General features: G+C 41.0%; 2 protein-coding genes across 2 annotated transcripts; one reads left to right on the top strand and one right to left on the bottom strand.

Annotated features, from left to right (window-relative positions):
• Window positions 1-2,117: 2,117 nt before the first annotated feature.
• On the top strand, window positions 2,118-20,863 carry slc43a1a (solute carrier family 43 member 1a). The gene is made up of 15 exons (XM_041047723.1): window positions 2,118-2,351; window positions 7,112-7,275; window positions 7,677-7,869; window positions 8,838-8,893; window positions 9,342-9,418; window positions 16,427-16,519; window positions 17,119-17,252; window positions 17,367-17,494; window positions 17,601-17,747; window positions 17,868-17,903; window positions 18,016-18,151; window positions 18,260-18,389; window positions 18,517-18,590; window positions 19,129-19,252; window positions 19,604-20,863. The coding sequence occupies exons 2-15, from the start codon at window positions 7,122-7,124 to the stop codon at window positions 19,802-19,804; spliced, it is 1,683 nt and encodes a 560-aa protein (XP_040903657.1). The 5' UTR covers window positions 2,118-2,351; window positions 7,112-7,121; the 3' UTR covers window positions 19,805-20,863.
• Window positions 20,864-21,002: 139 nt separating this feature from the next.
• Window positions 21,003-25,377, bottom strand: med19a (mediator complex subunit 19a). The gene is made up of 6 exons (XM_041047724.1): window positions 25,002-25,377; window positions 24,423-24,545; window positions 23,828-23,961; window positions 23,608-23,704; window positions 23,424-23,518; window positions 21,003-22,844 (listed from the first exon to the last, which is right to left on the bottom strand). The coding sequence occupies exons 1-6, from the start codon at window positions 25,219-25,221 to the stop codon at window positions 22,779-22,781; spliced, it is 735 nt and encodes a 244-aa protein (XP_040903658.1). The 5' UTR covers window positions 25,222-25,377; the 3' UTR covers window positions 21,003-22,778.
• Window positions 25,378-25,472: the final 95 nt, after the last annotated feature.

Raw genomic sequence — 25,472 nt, 5'->3', positions numbered from 1 at the left:
CATCAAATTTGCATATACCCTTTTAATAATGTTATATATTTAATACTAATAATTTACTAATAGATTTTTATTTTTATTTTTTGTTTAAACACTCTAATACTCTAATAGATTTTATTCCTTGTAGTGCTGTTGTGCTGAAATACTGTGCAGGTGTCCACTTGGTGTATAATTGCTCAGCAACATATTTCAGCAGGTTTCCCCACTGTGAGGAAAGTACATTATGACACTCAACCAGAGTGTAAGCTGACCTGACTTGGACTTGTTCACATGAACATTGCAGTTTGCAGGTGAGGTTAAAGGTCACATTTCCAGGTGCCCACAGCTGGAGACACAAATTCCAACAGGATTAATTTATTAAGAAATTTGGGGCCCAGAGTTCTTAGATTCGCCCCTGCAGCTGGAACAAATGTTTCATGACCAAGTGTAAATCTGCAGCTAAACTATGGCAAATTGCTATAGGTTTGGAAAACTGGACACCTCCCTGTAGAGCCCAACAGGGTGCAGATTTTCTTTTGTGGTGCGAGGCCCAGCCTGGAGTCATGAGTAAGCAGGGTTAATGCTTTTGTATGGAAACTAGAATTACTTGAGAATTACTCGAGCTCAGCTGTCGATCTAAGAAAGTAAAAAAGATGGAAGCTGAATGTTCTGTGCACACAGAAAAGTTAAGCTGATAATCTACACTATGTTCAAAACGACTTCTCTGCTTGTAGTTCCTCTTTGAAGAATATAACTCAGATATTTATGCTTTATTACCAATAGCCTCGGGTATTTGTGTCTTTAACAGGCTGGATTTCTGTGTTTGAAGTGGCAACTGGGAGGCAAAATGTTCTCTACCCCTTGGATGCCAGAGACCCAGGGACCTAATACCCTAGTAAATCTGAAGGCCTACGCAGCTTAAAAACACACCCACTGGATTTCCAACATATATTCTCAACAGAGTTAAGTATTCTGATTTCAACCTTGACCTCACTATTTAAAAAAAAGTACTAGAAAATTATTGTATTGTAAACGATGCAGGTTTAAAATTTAACGAAAAAAACTTCCTTGAAAATGTTTATGGGGAAGGACACAGACTCATGACACATTTGTCAGGCCTCAAGGATACAGACAGGGGTAGTGAGAAACATAAACAGAGACCTTGCTTGTTTACTGAAAACTCCACAGGACACCTTTGATTTTAAACTTTTGGTTTTAAGTAGTGTGTCCCTTGAAAACTGCCTGCTGGAGGCCGTAAATATTATAGGTTGATATCACAAAAATATTTTCCCTTGTTAATTTCATTTATAGTCAAGAGTTTGAGTAAATATATAAGATTATGTGACAAACACAAGTCATAGTTGCTATACTTGCTATTTGTTTTGTGTTACTACTGTGAAATGACTCGGTGGTTTCAAGTGTCAGTAATAAGAGAGGCCTATTAATGTTGCACAACTGTGGTAGTAATGCAGATTTTTTTTTTTTTTTTTTTTTTTGCTGGGTTAACTGGTGAAATTGTGGTTGTTACTGTTACTGAGACCTGTGTAAAAGTGGTGGGTCAGCAGTAGCATATGACCCATATTTTAAACATGATTATCACAAATCAAATGATTTTGAAGTAAACAGAGAGAAACACTGATACCATTAAAAGTGACCAACTGTTTTTGAGACATCTCAGTATCTTGTTGTGCAGTCTTTGGACTAATTTGCTTTGGTGGACTGAAATGCCATGTGTTTTTCCTGCTTAAATTTATTTAGCCAAGCAGCAGAGAGTTGTTTGCCACAGTTTCCTGGGGCAAACTGTAAAATGTTACAGATCTGTGTCTTCTACAAAACTGCTTGTTTTGCTGTAATTATTTGTTGAACAACATGAAATATTACAGCTACAGCTTAATTTCTGGTGGATAACTCATTTCAATCCCCAACATTTGTATGTTTAAAGTGTTTAAGAGTCCACAGCTGTAGGCTCCATGAAGGGCATTTACACTTAAGTGAGTCTAGTAAAGACATTTGTCCCTAACAGAGTGAATGGAGGGTGGTGACTTCTCTCCACCCCCTCGGTGGCGGTAAGCCATAGAAAGAGGGAGGGAAGTAGAAGTCAAATTAGGAGAAGAGGGGGAGTCTATAATGAAACCGGAGAGAGAAAAGAAGTGTGGTCTCAGTGGAACTACCACGAAACATCCTAAAGGAAGAAAGGAGGCAGGGAAAGTAAAAGGTTTAATTCAGGGGGTTGAGACTCTCACTGCTGAGTAATCAAGAAAACAACAACAATCAGCTGTGAAAGTAGTCATTTAATCATTTTTACCACTTAGTGAGCAACAACAGCCTTTGAAAAAAACATTTCAAGCATTTTTCTCTCTGAGACGACAACTGAAGTAAGTAAATTTTTTTTCTCCACTTAAATATTCACTTTGTTGCTGCTGTATGTTAATAAGTATAGTATTAACTATGTGTATAGTATTAAAGTGCTGGAATGAAGCCACAGCTGGACAAACTGGCTGCAGACACTCACACGTGGCACGAGACCGGAGACACTGACAACTTTTCACGGTACACACCTAAAGGTTGTTTCGAAAATCCCGGAACTGGTCGCACGTGTGTGTGTGTAAAAAGAAAAAGAAAACAAAAAAAGCAGAAAGCCCGGGCGCTCACAGAGAGGGGAAAGTGTGTGTCATAGTACAAACCACCAAATAAGGATGAGCTGTTCAGCTAAAAGAAGCGGGCTGTTTAGGAGGGGACCGTTCAACTGACTGCTCATGCTTTTACAGTAGTTTCCTCACTAATCCTCTCTGCCACTGAGAAGTAAACTGCTGCTTGAGTAAATTCAGTGATGGTGCTCATCTGCAAGCCTGTACGCACAAACAGACATATATTTTATTAAACTCTATTTTAAACATCTCCTTTCTTTGTTTATTTTTACGCAGAGGAAGTGGGCACACACACACACACACACACACACACGTTTGTGCCAGGAAGAAAAAGACATATGTTGCCTTCACGTGCACACGTGAACGTTAGATTTTGTGCGAACTTTTTATGATTCAGTTTAAATCAGTCAAATTGTGTGGCCATGACATGCTTATTTTGTCTGTTCAGGGGTCCAAACACAAAAGATATTTAATTTACAGTGATATAAAACACAAAAAAACAGCAAATCCTGACATTTGAGTGTAAATGTTTTGTTTTTTAATGCCACAACTTAAAAATATTCTCCTTATCAACTGTTGATTGTGTAGTGGCAAGTAAAGGCAGCAAATATTTACTTTTGAGAAACCAGAGAATGTAACTTTTTTTTTTTTTTACTGAAAAATTAGATCAAAAGATGAATCAATCATCAAATAGACTAGCTGAAGATCAATATTGTTTTCATTGTTTACCTGTTTTATCTGTAGTATTTTTAGCCTTAAACAATCAATCGATAATCAAATTGACTTTACAATGAATCATCTATAGATCCACTAATCGACTAATCAGCTGTGCGTAGGTGTCACGGAAAACTGGAGGAATTCCGACACTTCGGACAGCACGTGAACGCGGCAGCAGACTCGCTCCGGGACAGGCCTTTTCAGCGGCCGTCCAGCCGTGCCGGTAACCGGACCCGGGGCTTAGGTCATGCACGCGGAGAGACAGCTGCTTGCCGGCCACGCAGCTTCGGGGGTTGCGTTTTTTGGACTCCTCGGGGAACAGAGGCTCCTAGGGGCGCGTGGTTTATTTTCTTGGAAACTTGTGAGGATAAAGAGTTTGCCCTGCGGTCCTTTATGTCGTGCCGTGGTTGATAAACACGGCTGGTCAAGGTCAGAGGCAAACCCTGCGGGGGCCAAAAAAAAAAAAAAGAGCAGGGCTGGATGGGAGCAGTTAAAGCGTGACTTGAAAGAAAGCAAGACACGTGGTGAATAAAAACTGTCAGGGGCCAAATCAAATTTTGATACAGATGCAGTTGAAGATGTTTGTTTTGATGACAGTCATCCAGTATGTAATAGAACCACCTTCTGTGTAAATACGAAAACTCTTCATGGTCATAACAGTGGAGTTAGTCATGGCAACATTGCATCATTCAGCTGCTGGTACTCAGGTATTTCAAGACACAGCCTCCTTATATGGTCTCCTTCCCATTGCAGGCTTCACCTGCTCTCACTCTGCACACACACACGCGCACACACACACACACACACTTCACACTTTTATGACAGAGACTCACAGCTGCCTGCCAACCCTAAAAGTTTCATGTTTAAGCTTGTTTGCGAGTCTTTGTTGTGTGTTGACTTTCCCGCTTCACAAGGCCAAGCCGCTCCTTATTCTCAACCGGGACATGTAGTTAATAGATGTCAGCCCCATTCTCCATAATGACAACACGCAGTTTCCAAGTAACTGCTGTGGTGCTAAGCAGCACAAGAATGTGAGGTGAAAGAGAGGTGGAGGCAGCAGGCCAGCTCGTTGTGTTGGACTGGCAAAACTTGTGTGTCTTGCATTAGTCCACGTGGTCACATAACCTGAGCTCAAGTTCACAATGAGGAGCAACTGATACCATGGCCTTTTTTCCCCAAACACACACACACACACAGTTTTCTTGACACCCAGTGACTCCCCATTGCATCTACAGCATTGTCTCCTCACAAGCAATGTGTTCATGCAATGTGTAGTATTTATTGTGCATGTTGATACTCGTGGTCCAGCCACAGCACCACAAATCCAATCCATGTGACAGTAGCCTCTAAACTTAGGCCTTTAATGGACTGTCTGTTCACATCTGAAAGACTGCTCTGTCTGTCCACTCCGCTGTGTGTGTGTATGTAATGTGCTTATTAACGCTGAAACAATCGGTCAATTAATCAGTTAGTTGACTTGTCAGAAAATTAATTCTACAGATTAAATCGTTTTTTTGGAGTAAAAATTAGAAAAAAAATGATGGTTTCAGCTTCTCTCAGGTGAGAAGTTGCTGCTTTTCTTTGTCTTGATCTCAGGACTCAAGTCACTGTGAGTTTAAGGACATTGCGAATTTCTATAGGTCAAACAATGAACAGAAAATAACAATAAAATACATAATACATAATAATAAAATGGAAGATTAATCGATTCTGAAACAATCAGTAGTTGCAGCCCTACGTTACTTTTCAGTTGTTAGTGTTGCACCTGATTATTAGAGAACCCATGGCCAAAACATTAGCATCTATACTGTGCGCTTTACTCTTGTGGTTTAATTAAGAGGCTAATTGGTGCGTTATACATTTACAGAGCAGAGTGAAAGAGCATCCTCTCGCTCTGTTGCCTCATTATGAAGTGTTGGGCAGACGTGTGTGTGTGCGCTGAGTGGGTTTTCACCGTGGGGTGTCAGTTACAAAGAAATCCCCCTTTTCAAACTCTCTTTTCAGCACAAAGGCAGTTCACTGGGCTTCGGATAATCGCATTACACACACGCCTCCTGAGCACATCCGCAGACTCATGGGCACACGCAGAGACAAATCTGTCCCATTAGATCCTCTCCCTCTTTCTCTCTCTCTTTCACCAGGATGCCCTCATTAGCAGCTACTGAAAATATTTCCTGTTTGAGGCCTTAACTGCAAGTTCATTTCCACTTCTTTTCTGGTTCATTGTCAAATCTAATCGCTGGTTATATTTAGATCTCTGTTCCTTGTTTAGATGTTTTCCAGATGTGACGTGTGTGTGTGTGTGTGTTAACCCGTTGGGGTGGTCATGACTGGATTGTGTGTGTTGGTCACTCATGTCACAGGGTACAATGACCTGTTACATTGTCCTATGTGAGTGTGTGTGTGCTTTCAAGGTGGTTGTGACTAACCTAACTTTATGTGGTCAGTCGTGTCATCAGCTTCAACCCTCTGTTTTGTTTGTGTGTTGTTTACATAAAAGATGAATCACCACTTACTTCTGACCCAGTGAGATAAACCCAAAGCTAAACTGTGGTTACATGCGGCTAAAAGACCCCATCAATCCGACTCTGAGCTGTTTTCAGATGGAAATGTCACTCTTTTAAAATGCGATCCCAATTTCCAGGACAAAAGCAGACAGAGTGAGTGCTACGCATTGTTTCCTCTGGTCAAAATCAAAGGTGAAATAGCTGCTCTGTTGACAGCACAGTGGGGGGGAGATTCACTGAGGGCAGTGTAGAGCAAGGTGTCAGGTACCCAAACTGGGATTTACAAAACAATGACTATTCACATCTGCAGTCTTTAGGCAAACTAAGAGAAAAAGACACTGTCTCAAAGGACTCCCATCAGGTCTCCTCACTGAAGCAAACATAATGAAATACTATAGTTTTTATGTAATGGACGCCTCTGGGGGAATCAATAATTCTAAATTCATTACCCACAGAACTCTTACCCACAGGTTTGTTTGTTTATTTGTCAGCAGGATTACGCAAAAAGTACTTAACTGATTTTCACCAAACTTGGTGGATAAACCCATTAAATTTTGGGGCTTATCCAGGTCATTTACTATGATTTCGAAGGAGGTCTGTGCTCTCTGAGTGCCCTTCTAGTTGTATTATTGTTTGTGTTTTGTACGTATTTTTATTGTTGAATTTTAGAGCTGCAGCGATCAGTCAACTTATCAATTTGTGGATTGACAGTTAATTAATCAGCAAAAAATGTTGATAGTCAACATTTTTTAAGCTTGGAATGCGCCATCTTGAGCTGGGAACCTGTGATGGATCCTTAGTTGCAGCCCTAGATTTAACCTATTTTCTTGTTTAGGCTTGTGTCACGTGCAGTTTTGATACATTTTAAAGTTGAGTTTTTCTATTTGTACAAAACAACCAAGACTCTCCTCAACTAATGCCTCTAATATAACTTATCTGTTAATCTTTTCCCCAAGAGTCCCAAGATTTCCCAAAGCCCAAGATTGCCACTTCAAATGAATTGTTTTGTCTGAATGGTTGCACAAAACCAAAACATTTTCAGATTTCAGTCAGCAGCAGCAGAGCAAAGCAACAAATCCTCAAATTTGGACAGATAGATCCAGCAAACGTTTGGATTTTTGGCATGAGAGCAATCATTTATCAAACTCACTGTCAATAAATGACTTTGTCATTCCTCTATTCAACTGTTCCTTTCATAGATGTTGATCTTCTTTGCTTTATTCTGATCTCTGCCACTGTCCCTCCTCTGTTCCTCCATCACAGAGCAGCAGCGATGTTGCCCTCTCTCCTCCAGGCCTACAAGAGGCGCTGGTGGATGGCAGTGACAGCGGTTATTGAAAACCTGCTGTGTTCGGCTGTGCTGCTTGGCTGGGGCTCCCTGCTCATCATGCTGAAAAGGGAAGGCTTCTATTCCCACCTGTGCTCAGGTAAAATCAGCACCACTGATTTTAAATCTGAGGTTTGGGGTCCTGGAGATGCAGTGTCTCTCTTAGAACTCAAAAAAACATACTGAACTTTGTTTATACATCATGTTTTTGTCCCAGTGTAATGAGAATTTATAAACTTATAAACATGATTTTGAATTTTTGTGATTGGACTTTTATAATGGATTGTTCATAAGACCAAGTTGGACAAACAACATTAGTAGTGTCACAATGTGGGATAACAAACTGCATAATTCTTTCTGAATGACTTTTTGGCCAGCACAAGAATTTGCTCATAGCCAATATATCTTATAAAACATGATAACTATGTTTTATGGTCATTCCCCCTGTTGTCTGAGAGAAAAAATAATTTGATATTGAAATCTTACCACTCATCTCTATAGATAATGACTCAGTGGTCGTGTCTTTGGGGAACTCCTCCACCGGTGAGGTGACAGAGTGGCTCAGCTGCGTGGACCAGGAGGAGATGCTGAATCTGGGCTTCACCATCGGATCCTTCTTGCTCAGCGCCACCACCCTGCCGCTCGGTATCTTGATGGACAAGTTTGGGCCACGCCCAATTCGCCTGGTGGGCAGGTAATAGCTGTAAAAACAGTCACAGACGTGTTAGATTTGTAAAGGAATTAGCATGTCTGTGGCCTTGACATGTCAACGCGTCTCTTTTCTTAGATACAGATTTGCATTACAAACACAGGTGTTGTTTGTTCCATATGCAAGCTCGAATACTACACATTTCATTTATTGATTGTACGATGGTGAGAGTGAGGAGTGAAAGCTGCGTAAAGCACTACTTCTACTGAGGTTGTAGTAAAAAAAAAAAAAAAAAGCTGATAGATCACATTCCCTGAGTGGTAGGAACAAGATCAATGAATGTAGGTGGGGCACTAGAGTATGTGTGTGTGTCACATTATGTGTCTAGAAAGTAGTGAAATTCTTTTATTTTGGGTGTGGGAACATGTGAACCCGGTTATGCTTTGTCACAAAACGTATGACACTGTTCTCAGAATAGCCACAGACTGCTGCCTGTAATATCATCACAGAAAAAAAAAGTATACACACACATGCACATTATAAAATTATGAACAGCCATTCCAGACGCTTTGATCAAAAAGATGAAAGTCGATAATAAATGGAGACTGAGAAGTTTATCTGGAGCTGCATATGTCGCATATGGCAGTTTAAGTCTTTGGCAGACAACCAACCACTTAACTGCCGTTTTGTGAACCATACTTTTGTTGTCTGTGTTATCAATGAATAGACACTTATGTCAGTAGAGCCACATCTACTAGTCTCACACACACACACACACACACACACACACACACACACACACACACACACACACACACACACACACACACACACACACACACACACACACAGTCCAAACTCCTTTTCGTCACACTTATGACTCACACTTTGAGTTCCTATACATGTCTCATTTACATAAACACAAATTATAAATACGTGACTTTTAGCTCACCATAATGGTGAAATACAACGTGCGAGACCTGTTGCAAGATGTTTTTGTTGTTTTGTTACAGTTCATGCTTCGGTCTGTCTTGTGTCATGATGGCCGTGTCAGCCTACAACCCTCTTGGTGAGTACAAACACACATACGCCAACACACACACGCTAGACATCAATTAATAAACTGCAAAATGTGACATAATAAATCTGTATGTGGCAGAATTATGTATCTGAACAAGGTGTAACATCACAATTTTTCCACTCTGTGAGAAGCTTCACTCTGTTTGAGCGCTGACTGACAGGTGGAAGTACATCACCTGACTCTGTGATTTACTTAAAGATTATGAGGCGGTCTAGAAGAGCAGCATTCTTCATGTTAACATATGGTGATTTTGCCCTTTGTAATTGCTAATAGCAGTTTGAAAAAAAAATGAACTGCTGCAAAGGTAGCTGCAGAAACATGACATAAATAAAGAAGAAAACTTGGCTTCTGGTGGACATATTGTCCTCCAGCCTTGTATCTGAGAGAGTAAACTTCAGTAGTAATTCATCTTCTGTGTTTCTCTCTTGCTCTGCAGTTATGTCAGCGCTCATCTTCTTGGCTCTGTCTCTGAACGGCTTTGGAGGCATCTGTCTGACCTTCACCTCCCTCACGGTGAGACACAACCAACAGCAAAAAAACACAGTTTCTGACTCGTGCAAACTGTACATCATTGATTCACCAGATAGACATCGCATTGCGTTAACTTCCAGATATCTTTGGACAAATTATCCTCTTGTCCCTCTTTTAGTGATTGCAGTGATTGGTTCTCGCTCGCTTAACTGATTTGATTTGCTATACATCCTTTTAAGGGGACGATCAGTCTTCTCTGTGAGAGTTGTCATTGTTCTGTTGGGCAAAGTCCTGTGCACAGCGACATAAGACCTAATCTGACCATGGAGACAAAGAATGAACGACTGCCGTGCTAAATGCAAACCACAAATTGGATTAGATGCTTGTCAAATTCCACAGTGGCTGCCTTCACATTCACACTACGTACTGTATGTGTGTCTCTGACCACTTGCAAAACTTTGTGTGAGTGTGCCTTATCTTTATAGTGTATTTAAACCTGTCTAAATGTGATAAGGATGACAGATGCTGAGCCAAAAGGAAACGTTTGTCATCAAGTTGAAGGGGATAAATTAGGGTGATAACGGTAATTGGCACAATTTGGCAGCAAAATTCGTCTTTTCTTTCTGACAGCACTGTGCAGCCTGTCCCATATAATACCATTGAAACTGCAGGAAAAAAAAAGTCTCTGCTGTGGTTACATAACTGATATTCAGAGAGAGCACCGATGTATGGTCATGTTCCTGGAACAAATGAGCAGAAGACTTTTGGTAGCTCAGAGTCTCAGCGTGGTCAGGTTCCTTATTTGGCTCAGCTGAGGAAACAGTGTGTGTTGTGACAGGGAGCTGTGTTTGTTTGCCTTCGCGTCAGGCATGTGCATTTGCGTGTGATGTGTCAGCTGGTACCAACATTATCAAGTGTGTTTTATTGTTGCCGCTGTCTCCTGTGTCCTGGCAAGTATTTAGGTTGTGCTGTGTGTCGGTACAGTGCGTGTGTGTGTGTGTTAAACAGTGTTTCCATCAGAGCTGCACATGACTTCTCCCAGATGGAAAGCCTCCCATTTGTGTTTGCACCAATGACAGCCTGCGGCTGACCACACACCCTCCCCAAAACTCAGCCCACTCACCTCTGCTCGAAACAACCAAGGACACACGTTTTCTTATCTCCTCTGTTCCCTCTCCCTCTCACTTCCTTCCTCCTTCCTTTTTTTCAACCTTCGTTTTCCCATCTTCCTGCTCTCTCCTGTTTCTCTGCCCAGCAGTCAACAGAAAATCAATGCAGAACCTTTTCAACTCTGCATGACTGTGCACACGTGTGGATGTACAAATGTGTGTGCATGCTTGTGTACACGCAGGGAGACGAACATGAAACAGATGTTTCTATAATGAAGGTCCAAGCTGAGCATGGACAGATGAACCTCTCCTCTGTAGCCTGGACCTGTACAAAAGAAAAGCTTAGACTGAGAGAGTAAAACTGTCGACTAAAGTCAAATAGATCTTACTGAAAACTGACGATGATGCTGATCAAGGCCTAACGTGGCTGTTTTACAGGAAGATAAATGTAAAAGTAGTTTTTTCCAAGATGAAATATCATCCAAGTACAGGATGTCTTAAGATGAAAAGCAGACTTTGTCTAAATAAACTGAAATTTATTTCAAAATGAAATTTAGTTTAGCCAAATAGATGAGGATGAACTTTAATAAAGTGATGCACAAGCTATCTGGAATATATTCTGTAACATAAACTTGCAACAATTACTAGATTTATCAATTAGTCAATCGAGAGAAAATGCATTAGCAACTACTTTGATAATCAACTAATCTTTTAGGCTTTTTTTCCCCTTTTTTTAAGAAGAAAGGAAAAAATTGATGGATTCCAGGTTCTCAAATTTGAGAAGTTGCTGAGTTTCTTTGTCATACATTGTAGTAAATTGTACATCTTTGGATTTTGGACTGTTGGTCGGACAGAACAAGACTTGGAATGACGTCCTAAAACTGTGATGAACATTTTTCACTGTTTTAACCACATTTAACATAATACACGATGGATCGATTAATTAATCAAAGAAATGATTAGAAGAATGCAAAATTAGTTCCAGCCCTATTCTATTTGATTGAAAGGTTCAGCCATAAAAACAGGAAGTCTTGGTTTTGAGTATTTCACTCAGTGTAAACATTATACAGCTTAAATGAATAGTATTGTGTGATATTGTCAGTTTTACACAACCTGAGCTCATAAAGTTCAGGTAGCGTTCTTTCCACAAAAATGAACATTAGTTTGGAAAAGATACACAAAGTAGGCACCAACACTTTTCCTAAGCAAGAGTAAAAATGCAAAGGAATCATTTTTTCGCTGAGTGCGAAGCATGATTCATGAGATTTCTGGTTTGCATTCTCAGAGAAAAACATGACACACATTTGCACACGGATGCACACAGGCAAGCAGCCTCAGTTTCACATGAGTCAGTGTTTCTCTCTCTCCCCCTGGCACAGATGCACAGACACACACACACACACACACGCTGGTCATGTAAATATATATCAGTTGGGCACTTAAATGTGTTAATGATTAATAATTAAAGCTCAATAATCGACAAGACCAGCCTGTTTGGTTCCACAGTGAAGAACAATCATAGCAACAAGGAAAGTACTTTTAGTTATTTCCACTAACACACTCACATAACCCTCACACAGGAAGGCACTGTGCCCTTTCTATTCCATTAATTACACACAAAACCAAGATTAATATTACAGACACACACGCACACACTTGAGAAATGTCCAACTCCCCCTTTTCTTTGTCCCTGTGTGACCTCTGTGCCTCTCCCTCCCTCCCTCCCTCCCTCTCCATTTCTAATTGGGTTGGGTGTACCAGCATTGACTGTTCTCCACACTGTTGTTGTTGTTGTTCTGAAGAGCGAATGACAGCAGAGCACAAAGCCTGAGAGTCATACACACACATCCCATCATAATTTGAACCATGTGCTTGAGAGTAACACCTCAGAACAGATTATTAAACAAAAAAAGAAATGTTCTTCTGAGTTATTGTATAAGGAAAGAACATGTATCCTTCTATTGTGAGTTAATGTAGCCATAATGAGGGTCAGGACCATTCATAATATACAATAAGAAAATACATGTTAACATTACCTGGTGTGGTGGAGAACTATCTTAGTGTAAAGTCTTTAAAAAAAAATTGAAGGGAAGTATAAATAGTTCACAGAGTCCATAGTTAATGCCACTTATAGTGCTAATATATCATGTTGGAAACAGAAGAATAAAACTGGCAGAGTAATATAAAATCCTCAGGAGGAGCCTATAAATAGCAAGAGGCCAAAGGATTATGGGTTTTACTTTCAGGAGCAGTAATGAAAATTGTAAATGAATCAGTCAAACAGAACCAGTTTATCTGAATTGGATTATACTGTTGTTATATGTTTGAATAAAAAATGAATAAATTAAATCAAACAAAAAGATAATAAAATAAAAAAGATTTACGACGATAGAGAAATTAAGTAAAAAAAGGTATCAATTTTTACAATTCACATGGTTTTCAAATGATGAATTCATCATCGTGGCAAATTTTCACACACATACAACTGTGATGAAGGCCTGTGATGCAGACGCAGTGTAAGTAATGTGCCACGTAACAGGGATAGCGCTGTAAAAGCTGCTACTTAACTTGGCGAAGATTTGAAATTTGCCTGGCATTTCATTGTGGCTGCGTCTTCATTGTTTCATCTTTAAAGCTGATCTGCCAAGAAACACACACACAAAAAAAGACTTTCAGAAATGTCTCAGTCTCAGCCCTCAAACATTTTTTTCCTAATAATTAGTTTGGGCTGATCTCTTGCTGCATTAACCTGTGTGAACACACCCTGTGAGTCACCTGTGCCATACTTTCATTGAAGGAATGATGATGGGTCACTTTTAATTAGCATAACAGTGGTGGGATTGCCCTTCAGCAGTATTGGCTGCACGCAGGGGCCTGTCTGATCACACGCCAGTGAGAAAAGCATCGTTCCTCGCTCCAGTTACGAAAGATGTCAGTCTTCCATGTGCTGACTTTGGTGTCAGCTAGCAGAGAGAGGCCGAGCTACTTTTAAGTTTGCTCAACAAATAAAAACCTCTACAGGGAACTGGGGGCGACTCTTAGAAAGATGCTTAAGGTCAAATACCAAGAAACCTCAAAAGTCACACGTCGAGGTTGTCATACAATGCCTTTACATTCGACCGCTTTTTCAGTTATGTAAGTTCACTGCAGCTGGACAAGAGCGCCGTGCCAACGCTGTGAGGACTAAGGGTTTGACCCGTCCAGGTTCAGTGAGAAAGGGATGCAGAGAGCTGAGGTGGAGAGAAGAAGCCGGTGCTAATCAGCTGTGGTTTAGTGTTGCCTGCTGGGAGCTCCACAGAGAGAGGAGCTGCAGCTGTGGCTTGGGGAGATCAGTCAAACCAAAACAACAAAGCTACTCCCACTACTTCTCTTACTCATCATTTTTCCCCGCTTATTTTTCATACACCTCTCTCCTTCCCTTTTTATTCCACTTCGTCTCCTTGCATCTTCTTCTCTTCCACATATTCAGAGCTGCGTCAAAACTTCAGTGCTCATTAAGCTACTCTTCGGCCCGGCTCTCTCAGCAGTTAAGGTCTTAATTAAAGTTAGTGCCAAAATCTTGAAACACCCAAGCGAACGAGCACAGCAGGAACAGAGCCTGAACCGATTAGTCATGACAAGCGAACGGCCAAAGCTCCATCTGTGTGTGACTTTCTGACACCAGTTGACCCTCGTGTGTCTCCACACAGTCACGTGTTTCTGTCCACATCCCCCTGGCAGCATTATCATGCGGGACATGTGCTGCAAGGCCCTGTGTGAAATATGTATTTCATGAGAATTGCCAGAGCACAGTGGTAGGAACCATGCCTCCTGCTGGCACATGTACCGACACATGCTGGCACACATTTCAGGCTTTTTCTTGCGTCCTGCCTCGCACACAAATCTCTCAGACACACTCAGGTTGCTGCTCCTGCACTTCTGAAAGCAAACATCAGTGAGTTGACATCTGACATCTGGAATATCTTTGCTTTAACATTAGTAAGAGATGCAAACTCCCCTGTGTGCTCAGAGGGCCCTCTCGCCTACATTCCACAAACCGCCACAGTCAGCGAGTCCAGCTCTGAGGTATGAGGTATTTTGAGTCTCAGAAGCACTGAATGAGGACGGGTGTTCTCTAGGATGTTTTTCTCATCTCGCTCAGACTGTAAGGCTCTCTTTCAAACATTCTCAGGAAGGGTTTTTTGTTTCCTGTTTACCTGCCAACCTCACACACACACAAAACATCTACTTTCACAGAAAAGCAGACGTAAATTCTTACCTACGCCTTCCAGCTTTGTGTCTTGCTGGACTCAGGAGCCAAAAACAGCTCAAAGAAATGTCCATATGGGATAATACAGTTCTTAGAAGCCCTTTCTTGGGAGTTATTTCAGAGTTTTTGATCCACCAGAGTGTACATAGAGTATACTCAAAACATGCAAAACATGACAAACATGCAAAACATGACAGAATTAGAAGTATATAATGACATATCAGCTAAATTTAAAGCTGCTATACTTAATATCATACTGACAATGAATCAAATGACCATGTGTGAGGAGTTGGTGGAGACCAAAACAAGGCTGTAAGAAGAGTGAATATTGGACTTAAGTTTGATAAAATGAACTGAATTTTGCCAAACACATTACAAATAAATGCTGATGATGCTCCATGTCTGCTCGAGTCATTGCAAGCATTATCAGCTTTACAAGGAGATACATACAGTGTTCTGTTTGCAGATTGTTGTGTTGCCACCAAGTGGCCAAATAGAAAAAACAAAATGCAGATTTAAAGAGCTGTAATGTCCATTACAGCTCTTTAAATCTGCATTTTGTTATGATATATCATTACACTTGTGAAAATCCACCTCTCTGCCCTTTATTCATTCCCCTTTCCATCATATACAAGTTAAGAGGACCTAAAGCATTGGAAATGTATAGAATATAATAATGTATATGATATACATATGTATGTGAGTGCCAGTCCTAGTTATTATTTGGTTCATTGTGCTCCCCATTTCCCAACCCTGACTTTACGTCATTTAGTCCAGTGTAAGAGTGTAAAAAGTGCACGTAACTATGGCAGAGGAAAAAAAAAAAAAGGGGACACTGACACTACTCGGTGAACTCTGACCCAGCGGAGAGATTAGGTGACGCCAGCAGAAAGTTTGGAAAGCCATGGTCAGTGTTGAGAGAGAATAGCGAGCTTGTCGTGCAGCACGCCTAAAATCCCACACATGTGATTTTTTAATCGTGATTGACCCATTTAAAACTCTAATCAAAAGACACTGAGTGTGCTGCCAGCACAATAGGTCATTGTTATGTTCGCTAAGCTACTTACTACTGTAAATAGGTCGACCTAATATATGATGTGTTAGTGCCTGGTGCCCACCACCTCCTCCCCTTTCCCGTGTGTCTTGTATGCCCCCGTGCCGGGTCCAAAGCACCAGTTGAAGTTCATTGAGAGCTGGCTATAGATCAGCTTCTACATTTTTAATCCTAACTCAAAGAATTTGTCGAAATTGCAAGAATAAAGACCATGAATGTCTAAGTATAGCTTAGTCTGTGTTTGAACTATGGGGTCAGGACCCAAACTGGGTCATGACTTTGTTCCTTGTTTCCCATGACATGGAAACTAATATTTTTTTAATGAGTCTGCTCTGCAGGGAGAGAGAGGTGTTACTGGGTACAGTCTCCTTAGGCAAGAACAGCTCACAGTCTAGAGCAGCTTTCCGGGTCTGGTTCATCCTGCTCACACAAAGAAGCTCTCTGCCCTCTGCTGGTCGAAGTAACATACTGCACCTTAACAACACCACATTTTTGACTCTGGATGGTCAGCACACAGGCTTTGTGTGTTTCACAATGTTGAGATCTAAGTGAACTTGTTCAGTTAGTGTGACAAATGCCTTATGTTGTGTCTATTAGTATCATTTGTTTCTTACGTTTCTATTCCTCTGTCCTTGCAGCTCCCCAACATGTTTGGTGCTCTGAGTTCCACAGTTATGTCTCTGATGATTGGCTCCTACGCCTCGTCTGCTGTCACCTTCCCTGGAGTGAAGGTAATCTACAAAGGTTGCACAAACAGAAGGACTCTTACACTGACAGCATAGCTGGATGTCTTTCTACATGAGAGACAGAAAAGATTTGAAATTTAACCCTAACCCATTTTATTAATGAGGCTTTTTGAGTCTAATGTGGTGCAACTCTGCACTTCTATTAAGTTTAACAGAGCGTCATAGCCGTTGGTTTTCCGGCCCACAAACTCCACACTCATCAGGCTTGTTTCAATCAGCAAGAGTTAGCTGTCTTAAAAGTAAACAAGCCCTGATATCCACTGTATCTGCTCTACCTGCACCGTATGCTACCTGACAGACACAGTTGGTGACTAGCTGGTGAACATAATGGAGCATTTAGCAGCTTAACAGCCAGATATTTCCCTCAGGTTTTAATGGAGACCAAAACAAATGGAAATGGAACGTAAATAAGCAACTGTTTGCTAACAAATTCACCATAAAAACTTTACAAGGTGATAATATGTCAATGTTGTGTTTACAGCTTCTTCTGTTGCTCACAAGAGGCTAAAGACATCAGTTAAAGCAGCTTTAAAAGCAAATGCATTTTACTTTAAAAAAAAAAAATCCCTCTTTCTTCTCCCCAGCTGATCTACGATGCAGGCGTGTCCTTCCAGGTGATCATGTGGGTGTGGGCAGGTCTTGCCGCGGCTGTCTTTTTAAACTGTTTCTTCAACTGGCCAACAGAAGGCTTCCCAACACCTGATGAGGTGGACTACAGGTCAGTGGGGCCACCAGTCTGTTCACCTCACTGACACCAAAAGGCACAAAAATGTCACAAATCTTTTATGGACCTTCACTCCAACCCTAATGTGTGTCTGTGTGTATAAAACAGTAAGATCCTCTCTGTGAAAGAGCTGCCTTCGTCGGACCAGAAGGACGTTGGGGAGAGACTGAGCCAGAAAAACGGACACTTGCGACACTCTACAGAAAAGCTTCCTAATGGTCCTGACGCTGCACCTAGTAAGTCAGCGAACATACCACTATGCTCTCAACCATCTGCTTTATACCGGTGGTTCCCTCCTCATACATTTTACATGAAATAAAACAGATATATACCTCTCTTTAGATACCGTTCCCTTCCGCCGCTCTGTGTTCTCTCCCATCTTCCTGTGGAGTCTGGTAACAATGGGGATGTCCCAGTTAAGGATCATCTTCTTCATGGGGGCGATGAACAAGATGCTGGAGTTCATGGTCACGCACGGCGAAGAGCATCGTAAGCATCCAACCTTCCAACCACAATCCCAGCAAACAGTTACTGAGTTTTTAAATGTTTTGTAGGTAATTAAAAACCTTTGAGGAATACTCACAGAATGGGCCTTTCTTTCTTTTTCAGCGTCTGAGCAACTGGTGATTGAGGCAAAAGAAAAAGGTGAGCGGTGTAATATTGTTGCTTTAAATTTCTATACCTCATGTAACATTTCTGGCATATCTTTTTTTTTCTTCTTCTGCTCCTTACTTTGAATCAATATGTTCTTCTTCAGTGAGTTTCTACTCTTCCATCTTCGGCACGCTGCAGCTGCTGTGTCTGGTCACATGTCCTCTGATTGGATACATCATGGACTGGAAGATGAAGGAGTGTGAAGAGGAGAACACTGCTCACCCAATCACAGAGCACAGGTACATGCAGTGTGACAGATTTAGACAGGAAACGTAAACAATCAAACCCAAGACCTGGTCGTGGTTATGTGGCATGTGACCTAACTTGGCTAGTCTGTGCCCCATCAGACAGACCAGTGGGCCCAAGAGAGACCGTAAGATCCAGAAAGTGACCAACGCCATGAGGGCCTTCATCCTCACCAACCTGCTGCTGCTCGCTTTCGGATGCTGCTGCCTCATAGACAGCCTGCCTCTACAGGTAACACACACACATGCGAACACACATGTTGTAGCAGCAAGGGAGCAAAGAAATAAGCAAAGAGCAAATAGTCCCCACACTCAGATTCATTGATTGTGTTGGTTCTTTTCTTACTTTCTTCCTTTAGATTTTGACCTTCATCCTCCACACTATGGTCCGAGGCTTCATCCACTCTTGCTGCGGGGGCCTTTACGCCGCTGTGTGAGTGTTGCACTGCTGCTTCATCAGCCACATCAACCTGAACCTCTGAACACCACCATCACATCTAGGAGGAAACTGAATATGTTACATTAGTGTGGAAAGCTTCACAATATTCCCATTCAAATCACAGAGCAACTGTTAAAGTGGTGTCATGAGTGAATGTATTTTTAACAAAGCAGAAAAATACGGAGTTAAAAAAAAAACATGCTGTTAGTTTCCAGTTCATTAGGAAGATGTTTAACATTCAATTTAACACGTACACAGAATTTAAGACCTGGCAATGTGACAATAGACTCTGTTCTGACCCATTTAGTGTTGTTCCACAGCACCATATAAACACACAACATGAAGCAGGACTTTACAGTGTGATAAAAGCAACCAGATGTGGTGACAGAATGAGGGGATGTTTTATGTGTGTTCAACAACCACACTACTGCAACACTTTGAACATATTCTTTAAAAAAAAAAAGTCCTGAACTGTTTTGATTCAATATTGACTATCTTGACCATACTGACCCACTCCGTATCTCTCCCACAGATACCCATCCAACCACTTTGGCACCCTGACAGGCCTCCAGTCCATGATCAGCGCTGTGGTGGCCCTGCTGCAGCAGCCGCTCTTCATCGCCATGGTCGGACCTCTGAAAGGAGACCCCTACTGGGTGAGGACCCACTCTTATTTCTGCGTGCCTGCACACTTCACACTGAAACACACAGCATAGTTCTTTGTGGCAGCAAGTTTACAGTGTCTCATTTTTAGCACAGAAAAAGATTGTTCGCAAGAACATAAATTATATCGGATACATAATTTACTATCACGCAATCAAGTCATTTAAACTAACAAATATCTGTTCTATTAAATCTAAATCTAGCATTCAGCATAAGCCTGCTCAGTGATCTCCTGCTCAGTTTTACTCATTTACTTTCCCTTGTCATTGTTTCTATTGGCAAAATAAACTGACACAGACCGTATGACTGGAACTTTCCATCTCTGTCATCCAACTATCCTTCAGATCAACCTCGGCCTGCTCATCTTCTCATTGGCCGGTTTCCTGTTGCCGGCTTACCTGTTCTACCACCGCAGACACCTGGTGAGAGAAAAAGAGGCCAGAGAGAAGCAAGCCGCCAGCAGTCAGGAGATGCAGGCGCTCAACCACACCGAGGCCAACGGCTACAAGCCCCACAGCAACGGCGTCACTGCTGTGGAGGCTTAGACAACAATATTGAGCCGAGGACTAGGGGAAATGTGGGATTTATTTTTGTATGTGCCTTCAAAATGAGCACCAGCGTTGTTTTTGTGGTCATAGCTGGTGCAATGAGCCCCCTGCCCCCCACTCAGTTTGATTTCTTTTTAAGTTCTTTGTGATTTCAGGAGAAGATGTGTCATCATTTGTTGCCGTTTATTTATTTTGGTTTTAGGTCAAAGAGCCAAATTTGAAGCCATAGATTTCACTCACACGAACACATCCTGGTATGTCCTGTGTGTGACAGACCACAGATATCACGGTACTTGAAATACTCTTACATAGTTCGCACAGACTTCTGATAACCATCACAATCCTAGCTAACACCAAAGAACAGCTTAAAAATATTAGGAAAGTTACAGTTTCTAATTCAGTATTGTTTCAAAAGTCTGCTTATGAAACAAACTTTTAGTACATTGTGCTTTTTCTACTGTATTCCCCTAAATATAAAGCTTTGTCAGTACACTATTAAAAGCATACAAGCTATCAAAGAAAATTTAGAACAGCTGAATACCAGACTTTTGGTACATATGAAGATTTTCTTTTTTTTTTGTATTTTCAGAGCCCACTTATTCCCACAGACACACGCACAGATAGACTGGTTGTAGAGACACATATCTACCTCCTCCGTTTCCTTTTTATGTACTGTGTCTTTGCAACTGACTCCATGACTATGTCTGTCCATCATTTGTTTTTGTTTTTGTTCACATTAGGAAATATAAGTCCTTTAAATGTCAAACACCCCAAGTGACAACTTTAATCAGTTCAGAATTTTCTCCTTGTGTATTCATGTGTGTTAGACATTGCTGATTAAGCCCTTGCATTTCTGGAATTTTTATATTTAGGAAAAACCTTTTTTTAAGGAAACATCACATGGAAAATATGACTGATTTTTAAAATTCTGGCACACAGTGTGTGTCAGTGTTGTTAAACACTTTGTACTGCTTTATGCACAGAAATGATCTAGTGTGTGTATAAAATGTGTATTTAAGTGTTTTTTTTATACTCTAGCTGCAGTAGAATTAAAAAGGGAAGAGTTCGCCTGTATAAGCAAATGTTATTTTGTAGTGTGCTAATTATAAATGAAGCTAATATGATTTACTATGTATTCTGCTTTTGCCTTTTTCTGTTTGTTTTTTTTGTTTGTTTGTTTGTTTGTTTGTTTTGTTTTGTTTTTTGGTGCGTTGATTTTGGAGCAGACAATCCTCCAGCAAATATGCATTTTGTAAATAGAACTGAGGTATGTCTTTTATTTTATGACATATTCTGCTTGCTTTGGGTTTGTACAGGATATAACAGTGCATTAACCAATGGCTGCGGAGACAGTGGCTGTGGTTAAACTTGTTTTTTTTATATGATTTTTCTGCTTCACAATCACGTTAAAAAGACAGATCTAGCTGTAGCCACTGATCTCCTTGTCTCAGCCATATGCAGATGAAAACAAAGTGTCAACAAAGTGAGAACAGTGTTTCTATACCGAACATACTGTTGGACACAACAAGAGTGTCATGTAGATTTACGAAATCATTTGTAATGTATAATTTTTTTTTTTGACTCAGTCCATTTCAGTGTCAAGACAGCTTTAGTAGATTTTTTTCCTTGATTCTGTGTTTTGTTTCAATTCTGTGCCTTTGCTGTCATTGGCTTCATTGCAATAGAAGTCAGTGTGAGATTAATGCCTCTGCCAAATGTCTTTCTCTGTAAACCAAAGCCATGATTGGGGGACTGTAAAGCTAGCTGATAGTACATCACTTTTCCTCAGGAGAACACACAGAGGCAAAATAACACAAACACCTTACAAACACAAAGCATTAGTCCTGAAGTAAATACCAGTTTGGTCATAATGTTTGGTTTTTGTTGACTGTCGCAGGTGTTGATTGAACTTGGTCATTTTAGAGGCTGTAGTTTGCATTCTTTAGTAAAAAAAATGTCAAGTGCATTTCAATCAGTGTTGAGAAGGTTTTCCAGTTTGTCATGTCGTTACATTCCTCTACCCACATGACAGTATTTAACGTTCGAAACCACTGCACCAGCAATTCCAGCAACAACTATCAGTCCTCTTTGTATCTCTGCGAGTTGCCTTAAAATTCCCTGTTGAGTAAGTGGTTGTCAGACCTCTATTAAAGCTGACAAATACTGCCAATGGGCATTCAAGTTAATGAGGCTTCTTTGTGCTTATGCCTTTGTAACTCGAAGTTACAGTAGTTGCTACTTGAAGTGTAGGAAGTTGTGAATCAACACCTCTGACAGTCTCCACAACAAAAATAAACATTTATTGCTTTATCTGTGTTTTAATTCTGTATCATCTACACTGGCTTGTCTAATCTTCTGTCCTTACCCTTGGAATTGTTGAACTGGTTTGTCCTGCTACATGTACACCTGTCTTCCCTGCCTTCAATCAATATATCCAGCTTGTGCATTTGAAAAATAAATACGACTCTAAACGTAATGCCTAAGTGGATTTTTTTTTTTTTACCATCTATTTAAAGAGTTCTTTCACAACAACAAGGTGCCCCAACACCAGTTTGTCATTTTTGCTGCAATTGTGGATAACAATCCAAAACAACACCAAAAACTCCAAATGTCTTAAAAGGTGACAAAAACAGATAATAACCAAAGTTTATTTGATTTTGGCATTATGGTCGAAAGATATCACAACAAAATCGCAGAGGGACATACATACAGTGCCTGCTCAGTCATCCATAAAACCTACACAACTCATCAGCTTCTTTCTGCTTTTTACACTGTTCTGTAACATGTCTTCCTGACGCCATCAACATCCACTGTGTCGCATACAACCACTAGCATCATTTGATTCACCCCGTCTCTCATTAACCATACTCTCAATAATACAATTATCTGTAAAAGGCACACACGCATCTGCTTACAAAATGTACAGTCATACTCACATTCAAACACATGCATGCACACAGTGGGCTCCTGTCTATCTGAGGCTGTTGCTGTTGGGTTGTGATCCAGCGAGGCCGGGGTGGTCGGGACTGTGGCGGTTCTGGAGAAGCACAGAGAATGAGCAAAGCACACAGTTAACACTGTTCATTCCTGATGCACAAGTTAATGATGAGAAATGGGGCTGGGCTTCATAATTCTATCTGTGGATCAGAAACATGAACAGTTGATTGGAGATGCTTAAGACAATATATACAAACCAAGGGGTGTAATACTAACTGTAGTCTCATAAATATTATGCAAGTCTCTTATAACTCCCAGCACACATACAAAACCTGGATATTCATATTTAACCAACACCTGCAAGAGATTATTTGGGCTAAATGCTATCTCCGAATCAAAGTGGTGAGTGATATGCAACTGCTTCTGATAAACCACAAGCTGATTAATGAATGCCCAGGGTTACAGGACTGTTGGCTGAATCACAGACAGTGAAGCTGAAAATGTTCTCTGAAAAGATCAAATGAATAAAAAGCAATAGTAAGTCAGGGTTGTTGCCTGCAGACTAGTTTTTGAGTTCCTTCACTTCACAGAGGCCAATAACCAACACAGATCTAAGCTCTAAGACCATAGTATTTCAGATTTGTGAATTACTATGATCTTGATTAACTGATTTTCTTACCTTCTTCTTTTTCTTGTCCTTCTTCTTTTTCTTGCGGTCGGGATCATCATCCCGCTTTTTCTTCTTTTTCTTGGGATCAGAGTCTGATGGAGTTTCTGTGATGCCAACAAGAAGGAGGTCAGTGGCCTGACAACTTGTCACATTCCTTTGTGTCTGTGTATAGCAGGTATAGTTTATGTCATACCTTGTGGTAGCGGGTCCTGTGGTCGATGGTGTTTGTGCTTGTGTTTGCTCTTCTTCTTTGGAGGCTGTATATGCATCAGTCTGTACTGTTCTGGAAGCTGAAAAAACAAACATATGAATGGAAGTAATTAGTGCTAACAGTTCAAGCAATTAGTGTCAGCATGTGCGTAACTTTACACCTTGTGAGCGTGAATGTGTTACGTATTGTTTTAAGTTAGTACCGGTCCTGTGTGTAGTCTGAAGCCTGTGAGCAGAGCACCCGTCAGTGGGCTGAAGGAGTTCCCACACACTGGAGGCTTATCAATCAGAGAACGCAATGAGCTGCCGTCCTGAGTGCCCGGACAGTCGATCATACCTGCAGCAAACAGGAAAACAGGTGAGTGGGAATGAGGCGCGAAAGCGGAAACAATCAAACAAATTGCAGTAAATACTGAATTTCGGTTTGAGGTCTTCATCTGGGTCATCATTTGAATGGTAGGTTTAGTATAAAGGTGGAAAAAGAGGGCAACATGTTTTTGATGACCCTGATGATGTGCGCAAGCTGAAACCTACTAGTCCCACAGTTAACCTGTTCTTAATACTTCAAGTGTTTCTGAAGTTTTGACTGTCAGGTAGCAGCTCCATTTCTAGAGGGAGGCTCTCAGAATGAGGTGAAATACAGGAGAATGAACAGCTATCAAAGATAAAGTAAACTAGTGTCCTACACTGAACATGACTCACTATCACAGCTCCACTGATTCTTTGTAATGAAGAGTGTGCATCCCTGCTCATTAAAAGTTGGCTTGACAGGACACATTAGTTCCTACATAAACCTACCCGGTAGCTCTGGCAGAAAGTTGCTGAGCTTCTCCTTCACCTTCTTCCCACAGAATTTGTTGTAGGCGTGCTCCAGATTGTAGTGCGTGATGAGGTTGGTGTTTCCCGTCAACTCGTTGCCCACTATAAACACGCAGGTTCACATCAGTATAAACAGTTCATGCACTCACTAAGAGTCACTGTCACATGTAAATAATAAATACATTTCTGCCAAATCAGGTGGAAAATACTGCTAACCGGATAACTTCCAACCGGAGCTAATGTTAGTTCAGTGATGCTAATTCCTGTGATTAGAGAGGTTACATAACATTTAGCTTAAAAACACAAACTAGTGTTAAAACATGGAAACCCCATTTGGAAATATTTAAACATCTCTGTTTCACCGAAATAACAAAAATACCAACCTACATATGAAAAACTAATACCGGCAATTAGCTTCGGGGATACTTATCTTGTTGGCTAACGCTGGCTAGCACTGTTTACAAACTGCTTAGCAGCCTTTAACAGATCACCTCTTTGTTTAAGATAACAAACAAATAACACGAAAAGCATACAGAAGTTATACGAGTCCGACAGTACCAGGTAGCTCCCGCAGTAAGTAGAAAGGTTCATTCATGGCTCCAGGCTTCCGCAGAGCAGGCCCTTCATCCCCGAGCTGCGGTGGCATCTGCACCGACATGGAGACTTGGTTTTGCGGCAGAGGCGGAGGAGGTTTCCCCGGTCCGAAGCCCAGAGACGACGAGCCGGGCGGTCCCTGAGCTTCGTTTTGCCCGAAGAGAGTTGAAAACATTTCCGTCATATCTATCACGAATAATACATTTATATGGGACGAAAATGCCGGTTTCTTCAAGCGTATGGCCTGTTCTTCGCAAGGTTGGGGTTCACCGTGATTGCATTCGAATGTCAACTACTCGAGTCGTCACTTCTTTGTGGCATTATTTTCGTGGCTCACGTACCGTAATACCAAACATAAACACGCGCATTACCACAATGATTGGTATATGGTTGTCGCACATGGCTATAGTCACTGAGGTCACCAAAAAATTATTT

This window comes from Toxotes jaculatrix, chromosome 10 (genome assembly GCF_017976425.1).
Source record: "Toxotes jaculatrix isolate fToxJac2 chromosome 10, fToxJac2.pri, whole genome shotgun sequence".
NCBI classification, from domain to species: Eukaryota; Metazoa; Chordata; class Actinopteri; family Toxotidae; genus Toxotes; species Toxotes jaculatrix.
Note: the sequence above shows the minus strand (reverse complement) of the source record. Positions and strands in the feature narration are given on the sequence as shown.